General features: G+C 33.1%; 1 protein-coding gene across 1 annotated transcript in view; it reads right to left on the bottom strand.

Moving 5' to 3' along the window:
- MAN1A1 (mannosidase alpha class 1A member 1) overlaps positions 1 to 16,319 on the bottom strand; it is a 160,519-nt gene that overhangs the window by 106,251 nt on the left and 37,949 nt on the right. The window contains exons 2-4 of the mRNA XM_045544273.1: positions 15,288 to 15,384; positions 12,507 to 12,622; positions 2,298 to 2,378 (exon numbers count right to left, since the gene is read on the bottom strand). Of these exons, the coding sequence (XP_045400229.1) occupies positions 2,298 to 2,378; positions 12,507 to 12,622; positions 15,288 to 15,384 (294 nt within the window). The remainder of the gene's footprint in view (positions 1 to 2,297; positions 2,379 to 12,506; positions 12,623 to 15,287; positions 15,385 to 16,319) is intronic.

Genomic DNA, 16,319 nt, shown 5'->3' on the forward strand with positions numbered 1-16,319 from the left:
TGAAAACATTATTCATAATCTGAAATTATTCATAATTTGGCCATTTGGGGTTCTTTCTATTAAATGAATAATCATTTTTTTCATTTTGATATAAATACAAATAGCTCAAGGACAAACCTGGGGTAAAATAATTTTTCTAGATCACATTCCTAATGGCCAATTTCCCTGAAGGCATTCATCAAATGAAAAGCAATTGTCAGTGACGAAGTAACTGGGAGAAATAAGCAAGAGATAATGTTAAAACTGTTAATATCTAGTACTAATCACTTCTCACCTGGCAATACCACTTCAGCAAATAAATATTTATTGACTGATCATACCTATATTATTCAAAGGAATACTGGAAACAATCTAACTGCCCAACATTTAGGGAACTATCAAGAATAAAATATGCTAAGCACATGAATCTTTATAAGTAAAATTAAAATATATTCTATAGAAACACAGAAAAGCAAATAAAAAAGAAAAATACCTTACATAAATTTTCATCATAAAAATTAAAATATAGAAAATCTAGAAGAAATAACATTTGTATAGTGATGAGGACAAAGCAAAAGTACTAAAAGAATAGTTATTTGCAATGGAGGAGGTGTTTTCTGTAGTCATTTGTTTATTAAAGTTATTTAAATATAGAATTAAAAAATATCCTTATAAAGTCTCAGGCAAATTTTTTTATCTATAGGCAAACTATAATATTTGTGGGTATTATAAGTACATAAATACATATATCATTCAGTATATATATAAACACATATATACATGCAAACTTAAAGTATTGTTATGAATGAAAAAGTATCCTAATTGAACATAATGCATATTTAGAAGAAATACATTGTTTCTGTTTGTATGCTCTATTATCCTAATTGAGCCCAGACACAGAAGAATGCAGTCCTTATTTCTTCCAAATTATCTCACTTCCACATAAATTATGGAGAAGTTATTAATAAAACCAAGGTCATCCTAGTTTGCCATGTCAAAAGCAATGAGAACATCCAAGCATTGCATACTCAAGGACAAGTATTCTAAAAGCAGAAACCTGTTAACTAAAATAACACCAGTTAATTTTAAGCCTGACATTTCAAAAATATAGGTTTTTTTGGCTTAATGCTTAGTACACCTTAAACTGAACAAATCAAGTTATTTGGGACTGGAAAAACTAAAAAAAGGAAAGAAGAGGCATTATCCTGGCTGAGAAGAGAGCAGAGTCCATAATGAAGATCAAATTTAATACATAAAATAGGACAGATAGAGGGGAATATAGAAGCCATCTATATATTTTGAAAAGGTCTATGGTGGAATAAAATCTAAAGAGAGAGGAGAAAATGTAAGATTGTGCGGGCTGTTTTGTTTTGGTTAGGAAAGTACTTGAGAGGCAGGAACAAAGTCAAGCAGTTTTTCTCATTAAACATTTATTGCTCTGCTTGAATCTGTTTGAAGGAGCATAGAAATACATGAAATACTACACTGGGTAAGATTCACTCTTCCCCCAGCCAGGATGCTGAGGCTAACGCAAATCTGATTGACATGCAGTTGAAATATGTGACTGTTTTTCCTTAATGTGAGCTTTTAACACTGTCAACATTAAAGGTGAGGCTCATTCCAACAGCTCTTAGTGGACACTTCCTTATTCATAAAGTTGTCCAAAACCTTTCAAGAAAATAGCATCAGTGCCCTTTATGAGGATGATACAAAAATCCTTTCTTAATCTATCAATAAAAGACAGCTAAATTAAAAACTACTGCTTTGCTCCATGCAGCAGATAATTAATTAAGCTCTGACCCAGGAAGCGCTCCAAAGCACTTTACAGAGGGACACTGGCCCACAGGACTGTTGACTGAGTAGCTGAGTGTCTCACTCACCTCAATTTCATAAATACTATAATGTTTATATCTTACTTGTCATGGTTTCTTCATTTTAAAAATTTTTTATTAAGCTAACATTAAAATCATTTTTAAAGAAAAGAATTCATCCACGGGCCTGCCACTACACTAAACCTCTTTAATTTGTCCACAGACATATATAATTTGTAATCGTAATCACATCATATATAACATAAGGGAGCCAGTTTTTAAAAAGGCCTTACTTAACATTCCCTGACAATATGTTCTGCCAAACTTTCCCAGCTTGCTCATTTAATTAGTACATATTATAAAAAATTCAGTGGAAGTTACAGCTCCATCAAAATATGAAAATTTAATGGATTCCTCCTAAATATATACCACAAACGGCATATTTTATAAAAAAATGTAATTTAAGACACTTTATAATTCACATTGATATACCACTTTTCATCTTACCTCTTCTCCAGACAGATAGTAGGCTGAGAGCAGTCCACCAACAAAGCGTATATTCACTTCAAAAACAGAAATTTCAGCATTCTACAGAAACAAAATAAAGGAAGTTCAAACATAATGATAGTACACAATTCAGAAAACTATTGTCGTGATAAATTATACTAAATACTTAAATTTTGTTTAAATTTTACATGCTTGCTCAGAAAGATTTAAATACAAGGGGTAAAAGTTTTCCCTTTTAACATCAAAACATCATTATGTATGCCATAAATATATACAACTATTATATGTCAATTTAAAAAAAGAAGAAAAATATACTTAAATAGATAATAGTATTGACTCTTAAAATCAAAATATAAACATTTATAAAATAAAGTTCTTTCTCTATATTCAATAGCAGATACAAAACTATGTGTGCTCTATTTGTGCAAATGCCACAGGGTCAGAGCATTATTTTTCCTTATGCTGCCATTCTCCTTCATTTTGTTCATTTGCCTGCTTTTTCCTCCTGAAAGGCCATTTGGACTATACTTTGGCTGGTAGTTCAGCATTAGTCTATCAGTCTTTTCATACCATGTTAAAGTAGCACAGCTAGAATGCAAATAGGGTTTAAAGTCAGAGGATTTGGGTTCTAGTGCTGGTTCCCAAATTTTTGCCTGTGGCTTGGGATAATCACATGTCAGTGAGAAGTGCATATTATAACATCTTTGCATAAAGGACATAATAATAATAACAATATATGTTATACTTTGCTGAAACTTGCTTTTATTATTATTTATAGCATGCCAGTTGCTGTGCTAATGTATTTACACAGACTGTCTTTTCATTCTCACACTTATCTTATGAAGTAATTACTATTCTTATGTCCATTTTACAGATGGAAAAACTGAGACTTAGAGTGGTTAATGTGACTTTTTCAAGGTCAGACAACTAATAAATGGTGGAATCAGGATTTGAACTTGAGTACTCTGATTCCTGGTCTAGGGATCTGCTATTCTGACTTTTATATAATACCTCACATCATAATGCCACCAAGTCTGTTTATTAATGGTCCTGTAACAGTGGAACATACTTAGTAATTAATGCCAATACTTTTATAATATTTGACTACTAAATGGATCTGTCTTGCATTGTTACTAGATAATTCAGCATAGCTAACCTAAGATTGTAGGTTATAAGTACACTTCAAGCATTAGTTAGCCTCTTTTCATGTTCTTTGGGCCTACTCAGTAATTGTTCACTTTTGGCTACCATCAAACCATTCACTAACAATCATGGGGGCTAACAGCAAACTATAATATATGGAGTCAGTATCTGGCAAATGAACTTAGTCAAAATCATCTGAGGTATTATTTCCTTTAACAAACACTTATTAGGCAACTACTATGTGCCAGACCCTGTCCTAGGTGAAAGGAACATAACAATAAAGACTGATAAGGTCCTCAGATTCAATGAGTCTACATTTTGGGGGGAGGTAATAGTTCCAGAAAAAAGGGATATATATATTCATTTTATTCTCACATGCTCTTTCTAAAAAGGTATAAAGATCTAACAATTAAAGCTAAGTAATTGCTTAAGTTAAAAAAAAATAAAAAAAATTTCCAGTAAAAGGAAGATTATGAAAACAAGTAAGGTGAGAGAATTTCTAAGTCAAAGTTAGGAAAAAGCATCACAAAATAAGACTTTGGTGAGTTTAATTGTATTTCACAATTTTAACATGCACATAATATAATTTGATTAAAAGCACTTTATATAGGTGTAATTTATCTTTGAGTTGTATTACTCTGAATGAGTATTATACAAATATTGGTAAAAACTTTAATATTCTACAAAATTACTGGTAAGGAAAAGGGAAGAAAATCCATTAATTTAGTTTGGTTCACACAACTATATTTCTTATGTCTAAGAGTAAGAATGCCTAATAATAAAATGTAATGAATTTAAACCCTCAAATCATATTCCTCTCAATTTATACTTGTGTTTTTCAGTTTTTCAACCTGAGAATCCCCCACATTTCTGTCTAGTGAAGTCTGTTAACATGATTTTATATTCTTATTCAGCTTTGGGTTCATTACATATGCATTCTCTCTTTCTCCTATGAAAATTTTGGATAATCAGGACCTTTATATAGACATCTGATAAAAATTATTGCAAGCTAGAGGACTGAGTCATGTCAAATACCACGAGAAATATATCTTCAGCTAGACATCGATCACCTATTGGGTGCAGTTATTCAACCAGCTATTGATCCAGCTATGTATCCTACAACCTAAACTCTATCTCGTTCTGTCTGTGAGATACTGAGAGATGACCTTGCAAGGTGCTATACTCAAGGTCAGCTGCTATGACTTTGGATTTCACGGATCTAATAGTCTAGTGAGCTTGTCCAAGAAGCAAATCTGGCTTGTTAATGACTTTGTGCAGGTTTCCAGTGATTGCTGTGTCCTTGTCTTCAAAAATCTTGCTCAGGAACGTCATGACACATCATCATCAGTTCTCAACAGTCAACACTTTCTGTCTGAAAACTAGAACTACATTTGAATTTCCAACATATAATTCTTTCTCTCTCCTTTTTTTCCAAAGTTAAATTTAAATTATTTAGAAATCTTAATTTGAGAGCTCTTTCAATATTCTGGGTCATATTATGTTTTAGGCCAGAAGATTGAAATTGAGACATGTTAGGTGATCACTCTTTATAGATCTTGAAATGAAAAGGCCTAAGAAGATAAAAATTCTCCTACCATACCAAATTGTTTGGCTATATTGGGACAGCAGAGTGAGAAGGCCTAGGGTAAGAAGGACCTGGAATTGAAGGCAGGTTCAGGAGCTGCCTGAGTGTGAAATCCCAGTAATTCACTTATTCTCTGAGTCTTGGTTTTACCATTTGTAAAAAGGGACAATGCACTCCTTACAAGGTACTACGAGTCCATGTACATAAAGCACTGTGCACAATATCTGGCCCACATAAGGCACTCAACAGACAGTGTTGCCACTAGCACTGTGCAGCAGTTCAGCCTAAAGAAACTAAGGCCTACCTTCCCAGGATTATTGGAAAATCAGAGACTCTAGAATCATAATATTTATCTTCTCTGACCCTTATGGGGGTCGTATTTCTCAACGGCTAAAAATTCTCTTTTGAAATATGGTACCCTGACCAACTTTCTTTTAGGCTTTACATGACGGCAAGATTTTCAAAAGTGAATTTCTACAATCTAAGGGTTTTAGGTCATTTTTATAAACTTCTGATTCCAATTTCTACTAAAATAATCATATTAAATTTAAATGAATACATTCATCCTATTAATATTCATGCAGTATCTTTTAAGATGTTCTAAAATTTTCTTACTGACTTACCCTAATGACGAAGTTGGGGCAGGGATAAGACCGTATGTAGATGGAGCACCCTATAACACTAAAATCTTGTGACATTTATCCTATCAATTAATGTGAATTTTGCAGTCTTTTTCATCTGCATTTGTTATAAAATAAAATTAACTTCCCCCTTAAATCTTTAAGTAAGACAGCATTCCAGGAATATACCCCAGGTATTCAGTGGCTTCTAACACACAGTTTTATATGACTGCCAGTTTAAGAAGTAGATCCAGACTTGGCTTTAAATTAAATGCACCTATTAGCTAATGGCATGCTTGATGAGCAAGTGGAGGTTGAAAATTTTGGGCTAACGACCTACCCCCATAAAAATCTGGATTGGTGAAACTGTTTTTTCATTTTGATTTTCTTCTAGCAATGGCTATTGAATCAAAGAACATATTAATACTTAACCAGATTCATCTATAAATTTAATAAAATATATGGTATGCCTAAATTTATACCTAAAATCAAGAGGTGAGTATTACAAATCATGGAAAAATTAGGCCTCAGTACTAATCTCTACTATTATCTTAGGCATCTTAGACTGATAATTTCCACCTTAAAGTTTATCCATTGTTCTGTATATTTTTGTTCTCTCATTTACTCTCTCTCTCTATATATATAAAATCATGAGATAAAGTGATAAAGATTGCTAAAATGGAAAAAAAGAACCTAATTTATAAAGGATTTTGTATGCCCTGCTCACCAATCCTAACATTATCCTACATCTTTCTGCCGGGAAAGGCTTCCTCCAAATCAATATACCACGAGCTCGTGGACATGAAGAATCTAACCCTATCTGGGCAATAGAGAAAATATACACACTCCAAAATCTGTTTCAAAATGAGTGCCTGGAAGACCAATCTCCTCCCACTAGACAAGATGGCATTTTAAACAACTCTGAAATTTATTAGATTATATTTTTATAAGCAATTTATTTGCCAAAATTATCTATAAAATGATCTATTTTAATAGATTTCAGTGAGTGATTCAGCTAGTTTTCTTTTGTTTGAGGAGCTACATGGAGATGCAAGCTTCCCCTGAGGAGTAACTTGTTTCTTTGGACCTTCAAGCCTTATAATGGTTATTTAGAATTAGACTTGTGCCAAATTCTCCTTAATTGTTACCTTATGATTCCACCCAGCATGACAGATCTGATTGGTTGCATCAAATTGAAAAGATTTTTTTTGGAAATGAACATTTCAGAAATATTTAAATTCTATTCTGAGTGTTTGATTTTCAGGGTGAACTCAAAGCACAGCAGTTTTTTGTTGTCGTTTTTTAAAAGGGCACTCCTTTGCTAGCTATTCCTCCAAACTCCCTGCAGCTTTCTACTTAGTGAACTATAAGCCTGGTGTTCTCAGGCTATTATGCCTAAGAAACAAGCAAGCTTTAATAACAACTGCCTCACTACCTACCAATGCAATAATTGCATTTAATAACAACCATCCCATTACAATCCAATGTAGTAACTATGTTTACTAACAACTGCTCCATTACTAACATGATAACTATGCTTTACTTTACTGAAAAACATGTTGGAAACAACATGAGACTTTTCAAAGCCATTGATTAAAGACAGGTAACTTACAAGACTTGCCTATGTTTAGGGTTAACATATACCTTTGTTTATAAATGGTTCCTCGAAGTGTGTGCTGTATTAACACTTTGAAGATTAAGTATAAAGCTCCTCTTAACAGGTTGAATTGCAATGTTTCAGAGTGTAACTTGGTTTGTAACAGTGTGTCCTAGCAGCTTTTGTTTTCATATTTAAGTAAGAAATCTCTTAAAATTGTTAACAAAATACAAATTCTGTAGGCCACCAAGATAGGCAAATAACTATCTACTCTATGTTGATAGGTTGGTTTTACCATACAGGCCCAAGAAAGGGTCTCAAGTAGCCGCCCTAGTTACCATCAGAGAGAACAACTCAGTATCCTCTTATAGCCAAAACCCAATTCATCACTCTTGGCAGGTACTCCTTAGCATTCAGATGGAAAATACTGAATAACTCCATTTAACAGGATAATTAACTTTGTTATCTGCACCCATCAGGATGCAATGCTACTCTAGAATAAACCTTTTTCAGTAGTAATACTAAGGCAAAAATCACTTCTTTCATGCTCTATGGCATGTAACGGTGGACCTAAGCTAAGTACTCAACCATGCATTTGAGAAGATCCAAAGCTGCTTCTTGAAGTCAACTTATATCCCTTCAACAGAGAACTCTACAGTTTATTGTCTTGAAAAGTAGGATGGCATTCCAATTAGATAAACAAACACTCTGGATCTTTAAATTAAAAAAAAAAAAGTCACCTTTGCCACCAGTCCTTACATTATGCAAAATATAGGGCGTTCATTTACAATGAAAGGCACAATCCAGGTGCCTGCCAAACACCACAGTTTCAGTGTGTTGCTAGTTAACGTCTGGAGCAAGCTAATCACCTAAACTTGGTCATTCTCAAGGCTCTGTCTCTCATATTGAGATATCAGTTTATCTCAGTGGAGAAAAGTACTTTTTAAGGATAATTTTAATACAGCTTTTGCTTTTACAAAGGGTATAAAAACTGTTATCTGGAGAAAAGCTCTACATATTTTAAAAATTTATTACTGAAGACAGTTTTCTATATTTCTCATATAAGGATCTAGGTAACCAATATATTTTTAAAGTGCTAGTAAAGAATGCAGCTGAATTTTGAAATGCCCAAATAGGTAACCCTTGATCATTTGTCCTTATGTTAATGATCCTCCTATATCAGGGGCCACTACAAATCTGTTCTGGGAATGAATGTTAGGTAACATAGAATGAGATTGCCAAATCCGACAGAAGCAGGTTAGGTAAAAACAGGTAGATCAACTACACTTGAACTCCAGATCACTTCTAACTATATACAAGTACGACACAATACAGCTACCCTCACACCCTGTCAGCTCGTCTTCCACCTGAGTATAGCATAGTCTGTCGGGAAGTAGGACAAGATAGGTTAACTTCTCATTCATTTAATAAACATTTGTTGAATATCTATTGAATGACACACTCCAATGAGTACTGTGATATTAAGATTACATGCCTAACCTTGGAGGACTCAAATTCTGTTGCTGCCTATATATTTCTCAACTGTTTGCATTTCCTGTCCAATTAAAAAAAGGGGGTCATTGAGTCAGGTAGATCTTGTTGAAACCACTGCTCTCACTTGCTGCATACTTTTGGGTAGATTAATTTACCACCTCTTCATCTACAAAAGTAGGGAAAATACCACTTACCCTGTATGGTTGTCACAAAGATTAAATGAGATAACCTATGAAAAAAAACCATGGATCGTAATACCTGGTATCTATCAGTTACTAATTAAATGGTAGTTTCTGCTTTCTTTTCTTCCTTCCTAAGACAGCCCAGTTCTAGCTAGGGTACTCTGAATACTTTCCTGCTAGACTAAAAGTTTCATAAGGGTAAGTACCTAATCTTGAGAAGGTACTTAGTAAATAAATAACACATGAGTGAATGAACAATGAATAACCAAGAATCAGTTTTAGATTCTTTGTCCTTGGATTACTTTGAATTAAAATCAGAAAACTTGTCACAAAGAGTATCCTTGGGGTTTTCTGCGAATAATTATGTACCTTTACAGATACGTGAACTGAACACAAGCTCCATCTACAAAGCTCTTGCTCCCACTCCCCAGAACATATTATCCCACTGATTTGTTTTAAGCCTGTTAGTAAGGCCATTTGAACTTTGTGCTACCAAGTATGCAAAATGAATCCACTTGCTAATGCCCTAATGAAAAGAAAATGAGTTTAGTTAATTACAGTATAAACCAATGAAAAGCATTTACTTTATCTTTTAAGTGATATAAATTGAATATTTTACATATTAATAAATTTATTCTTGGCTGTAAAATTTGTTTATACTTAAGAGCATCATAGGATAAGCCAACTCTCAACAATATTGTTTCTACTTCAGTTTCATTTTTATTTTTCCTCTGCAATAAATTTGGATGCATTAACTTTTTTTTTACAAGATCCTCACACTGTCAATTAAAATACTTTACCATGAAAAAGTGTTTATTTAAATTCAAGTAATAACGTATATAAGCAGGAATACTACATGTTATCCATAAAAATAATTTTTCTCTATTTTTGCTAAGGCTTTTTCAATTTCTTCTTCCTTCATGTAAATGGGAAAAATTTCTTAATGTTTTTTGAAGGAAAATCCTGTAATTTTTGAAATAATCACTTGAATTTCTGGGTAGAATGAGTGAGTATAAAATAAATTATCATATGCAATATATTAAAATCAACTAGAAAACAGTAAGCTGAAGAACTTTATAATGCAATGATTAGAAGAGTAAACCAATATATCTTTCCTGAATTTATATGCTACTATTTTTAATATGGGGAGCACTGTCATTGGATATTACTGATAATATGTTTTTTAAAAGGAAAACACAGTAATACCTAAAATGAGAACTGCACCCATATTTCTCAAGACCTCACACATAAGAATAGTATAGTAAACAGACATTTGAGATCTATGGCTGAAATTTTTAGTATATTTTGAAATTTTCATGGATACATAACAGTTGTACAAATTTTAAAGCATATTTTTAAAGTATATTTTGAAAAGTATAACCCAGGACTGTCATTAACAGTCTTAAAATGTATCTACACAAAAGTCTGCACATTAATTGAGTGAAATCTTATTAAAAAACAAAGATTTTAAATTTTAAATAAAAAAGCTTTAAAGTTCAGTATCTTAGCAATTACTTAGTGGTAGTTCAATCTCTTTACCTTACAAGTAAGGAAGCCCAGGAAATTATTCTTCTCTTCTACATAGTCTGGTATTCCCTTTTAGATTCATTCTGCTTTTTCACAGGTCCCATGGCCCACAGAACACATTCATATCACCTGGTGGTAGTCTGACAACAGCCAACTACTCTCTGTTACCTTGAGAGGCCTTTGTACTTAGTCCATTTAAATAAAACTGCTCCTCATCCTCCACCCACCCCCATCCACAGCCCCAGCCCCAAGTCCAGAGCTCCTCAGACAACCACTAGTCAAGAAAGGAAAGAACTGCTGCAGTATTTGAGAAGGTCTGGGGCAACAATGTGATAATTATCAGACAGACTAACCCAAGAATCAACAAGGAACCTGGACACTATTCATAAGGCAGCTGTTATTAAAACTCACTTTCCTGTCTTCTATCATTAGATTTTGGAGAAGTCTAATTATTATTCCCCCACCCTTTCTTGAAAAGAGAAGGTGGGGGAGAGAGGGAAGGAGGGGTCAATCGATCTTAGGAATAGCTGAAGATAAGCTTGTAAGTCTCAGAAGGTAGGCAGCGGAATTTATTTATAACAAGACAGGACAAAAGTATTATTAAGAGAACAAACTTCCAAAAAGAAACATTTTTTTCCATTGCTTTAATTTTTCTTATTTAGTTCTATCAGTAATATCCTATCTCCATAACCCTGAGCAAATCACTAGCTCCTTACGTCTGTTTTCCCATGTTTAAAATAAAAGGGCTTAACACATTGATCTCTAAGGTTCCTTTATACTAGAATATTGTCTCCTTTATATTTTAGATTCAATTATCAGGCAAATTAAACATAGACTCATCTGTCAGTCATTAAGGTCTCCCAAATGCCGTACATATCACAATTAATTAGGGGAGTAGGAATAAAATATTAAAACATTTAATTTAGGTATGTTTTAATCCAGAGAGATGGGAGAAAGACTCAGCTTTACTGGTCCTTAATATTGTGACTGACCCTGGTGTCCTCACTTGATTTCTGGGAGAATGTGAGTGCCACAAAGCAGAGGGTCGGCAGGGACATGCTCTTTCTTTGTCCACTTTCAACATACTGCATGTTACTTGTGCCTGGTTACGGGGATTTACAGATATTATCAAACGCTTACCAGATAGGCTAAAGGCTTACAGGGATTTCTGCAAAGTAATCCCAGATTAAAAATAATACCAATAATGCAAACATAAGTGAATGACTAAAAAAATGCCTGGGCTGACATACTTCCTTTCCTTAGAATAAGTTCTTTATCAACACCATTATAAAGTAAAACAATGACTATCAAATTAGATTTGATAAGATGTAGTCCTCCCCAACCAAAATTAACATGAAGTTTTAGAAGTATTCACTATTCTTAATTCTCTCTCCCTCAGTGTACAATGGGTCTTAAGGTATTTGCTAAGAATGACAGCACATATACAAAATTTTAAGAAGTGTGTGTATATATACATGTTGGGGTATGTGTGTGTGTGTGTGTGTGTGTGTGTGTATATATAGAGAGAGAGATAGAGAGAGACAGAAGGAGAGATTGAGAGTGAGAGAAACACTTTTTACTGATAGGAGATAAGATCAGCAAAGTTTACTGCCTTATTTATGGGAAAGTGGACGGTGCTGTGGGGTGCACTGTGGCACAGTATAAAAGCGTAAGCATTACGGCCACACAGACCTGTGTTAGAATCATAGCTCTGACACACAACTAGCTGTACAATCTGCAGTAAGTCTCTGAGACTCTGATTTCTAATCTATAAAGGTATGAAAATAATATTCATAGCATAGGGTTGTTGCAGTTCTTCAACAAGAACACTAGGTACATGTAGGTCTCAAGGAATATTAATTTCTTTTTTTTTCTTTACCCTTAATTTGCCAAAAAATAAAGACATACATTTGTGTAGCAAAGGAGGGCAATTTAAGAACACCGTATGATAATATCTTTACTATTTAAAGTTACATTATTTGTTTTTGCTAGAGTATATTACAATATAATAATCTCTAATTGAGCCTTAAGGACTGAATTAGCAACTTTTATTTAACTCACCACATTAAAATCTAAATTTTCCTCAATCCATGATTTTGCTTCTTGGAATTCATTTTTCATTTCCATAATAAAAAGTGTATCCAGGGCATCTACTATAGTTGCTCCTTTGATGTTACCTGAAAATATCAGAAAAATATTTATTCAGTAAAATATTTTGTATAGATACATTCATGCAAATTGACCATATCTAGGAAAGGAAAAGAGGTAATTTTCCTCTTTATTAATAAGAAGTAACACTGAACACAGTCTAAAATTATTTCAGTGAAAGAAAATATAAAATGTATCAAAACCAGACTAAAAATTATTACAGCCTATAGACTGATACACTTATCTTTAAAGTTTCTTCTGTGTTGTAGAAAATAAATCTCTTAGACATGTCTCTTAGAAATATGATTGCCTTCTCTAGCAAGAAAAGAATAGGCCTAAAACAAAGGAGCAACATATATATTGTTAATGTAATTATATCAAAGGGCACCTATGCAAAACTCTTAATACAATTCCATCTAAAATTATTTAGTGACAGTCTTAAAAGCCATTACTCTAAAATGAAATTTTACTCTATGAAACCCTCACTGATGCTAACACACCCCCAACCCCCTACCCTGGCCAGTCCTGACTCTATGGTTTATTTTCTCTGAATTCCAATGACGTGGAGACTTCATGTTGCTCTGGCACTCATCACTTTCTCTCTTGCATTAAAATTACTTATGTGCATCTCTCTTCGTCTAGAAACTTTCTTAGAACAGAGAAGTCATGTTTTGTTTGTTTACAAATGCCTCACGGTGCCCTGCACAATTGTGACAATGAGTGGCTGCTAAAAGACTGGGCACTGTACTTTCTATACATAATTAGCGTTCTAGACAATACACAATCAAATCTATAAATATAAATGGAAATTATTTCATTGGTACATGTCTTTCAAATGCCAAATTGAGAAATTATCATTAGAAAACAAGTAATAGAATATTAAAATACTTGATTTTCAAAAATATATAAACTAATTCTAAATATTATCTAATGAGAAGGAGAAAAAAACCTGAGGATACTCAGGTTTCAAAAAATATAATTTTTTTTTTGAGATAGAACTATGAATTCAGCCTATAGACTGAATTCAGCCTATAGAAACTGGTGGGAATATATTAAAGCAAGCATTTTAAAATATGGTATCAGCTTCATATTTTCATTGGTATCTTATTTCTAAGTCATTAAGAGCTTTAAGTAAATATTTTTATTTCTTATATTTTAGTTTTACAGAGTACAACTGGTCAAGCACAAAATACCTCTCTTTAAGGTGCAGTTCTACTTGAAATCTTTACTTCTGAAATCTTTGAATAATAGTTCTAGTTTTCTGTTTAAAGTAGAATTGGTAGGTCATGATTACTTGAGATAATTTTTTATGTTCATTAACATTGTTTTAAGTTGACGAAGTAACCAGTCTTACTCCCCCTGGGAAAGAGATGTGAGGTTCAATACAACTGGTAAGAAAAACCATGAGAAGGAAGCAGTCTCTTAGATTCTTAGAGAATCTAATAATTGGGAAAATGTAGATTCTTTCTTTTTTTTTTTTGCTATTATACTACCTTCAATTTTATTTAATACTGGCAGCAGTTCAATAAGGCAAAAGGAAAAGGAGACAAAAGAAACAAAGAAAGACAAAATGGAAATAAAATTTTAACAGATGACATAATAAGATTATGTATATAGAAAATAATCTATAGATAACTAATAGATTTATAAACAAATTTAGTAAGGCTGAAGAATACAAGATCAATATACACAATCAACTATGATGTTCTATACCTGCAAAAAATGTTAATAAAAAATAAAATTTTAAAATTGATAGCATTCTCAAGAGCATTAAAAATTCAAACATCAGAAATAAATCTAATAAAAAAGATATGAAAGATCTATATATAGGAAACTATTAAATATTTTTTGAGACAAATTAAAGAAGATCTAAAACAAAGAAGCGGTAACCCTGTTACTCCATTCCCTTCATCCTGTTACAGATAATATTTGGGGGATTAGAAAGAAGTCAAGTACAGTAGGAAGGGTACAGGGCAGATCTACGACCCAAAGAATCTATCAAACCCTTCTTTTACTTAGCTTCCTTACTTCCACAGAGGGAATGTTGTTAACACCCACAGTACCAATCACAGAGGGCTGCTGTGAGGAATAAATGCAATAAAGCATGCAAGAAAGATAATGGAAGTTCAAATTACTGGCCTAATCCATCCTCACTTTCTCTTCCGTGGTACAAAGAGAACAAGAACACTAGGTAGGAGAAACCTACAACCACAGTTGAGATACAGTGAAGATCACCACAGCTGGCTGCCTTGGCCAGTTTACCTATAAAGACAACCTACAACCACAGTTGAGATACAGTGAAGATCACCACAGCTGGCTGCCTTGGCCAAGACACAGCTTTTACCTGACAGGAAGCAGTTAGTGCAACCCAGCAAATGTCCCTCTGCTGGGAATCACCTGGGGAGTTAGAAATCCTGATGCCGTACCCCAGACCTACTAAGTGAGAATCTCAGGATGTGTGCCCAGGCATCGGTACTTTTTTAAAGTTACTAAGGTCATTATAACATGCAGCCACTGCTCTATCTGAAGGACACAGTATGTACAGTTCTTACAGAGAACTCCATCAGGTACACAAGTTTCCTAGCAACATGGCCTTTGGGGTCACCATGTTACACAGACTTCTCCACTACCCATAAGCTCAGGCAATTAGAGAGAAGTTACTGTCACTAAGAAAACAAATCACATTCTACTCACCAAACAAACTGCTGGAATGGCCTTCTTTTGATATAGGTTTCAGTTCATTTAATCCCCAGGCATAACCTTTATAATTATTCCAAGCATGTTGCATCATCTGAGGGAAAAAAAAAATGGAAATGGGATTATAATTTGAATTGAGATGTTTCTGCTACAAAATGGATCATATATTGAAGAGCTAAACGTTAAAACATTGAAATTCACTACTTAGTTAAAAGGATGATTAATTACAAGGGTGATGATGGTATAAACTAAAAGATACACATATACATTACCCTTTATGTTTACATATGAAAATTTTTCTTTAGTCCATTTAATCCTATTTAATAACAATATCATTTTCAAGTCAGTTTCCAACAATAAGAATTTAGCTGATCCTAAAACAATAAACCATTCCCACATTTATATAGTTCATTCTCATAACAGATTAAACCTGCAAAGATGCTATATTTAAAATTCATATTTTTGCACAAGGTTCTTCCTACTTTGTTGACTTCATCGTATACTCACAAATATTCAAGGTTATCACTTTAAAAACTTTGATGTTTTTTGACTAAGACTATATGAAAAGGCATTTTTAGATGTCTACAGGAAATAAAAAATGAAACTCTATGATTATGCCTAGAGTTTGAAACATTCCAGTTTAATATAATCAATCTTTAGTTAGATATGTATGTGTGCATATGTATGTAACTGAAGATTGGTTCTGCATAATCTCAACTGACAGTCCATGTACCAGCAATATTTTTAAAAGAAAAAACTCTGTCATAAATTAGTTATATAAACTTTTTTCAATGACTCAAAGAATATATGTAATTATTTTTGTATATATTTTTTGAAAAATAGTTGGGGACTCTTTAACTGTCTAGAACTTATTCATGCTACTATTTCTACCCTATTAGCAACAGTAATCAAAATATGGATATAATCTGAAGATGTTCTATTCTGGCTCCATGTTTTAAAATACCTTAAAGAGCATCACATAAAACTATAGCTATTAATCAACGGCTGTTTATCACTAAAAATCTTCAG

Source organism: Lemur catta, chromosome 2 (genome assembly GCF_020740605.2).
Source record: "Lemur catta isolate mLemCat1 chromosome 2, mLemCat1.pri, whole genome shotgun sequence".
NCBI lineage: Eukaryota > Metazoa > Chordata > Mammalia > Primates > Lemuridae > Lemur > Lemur catta.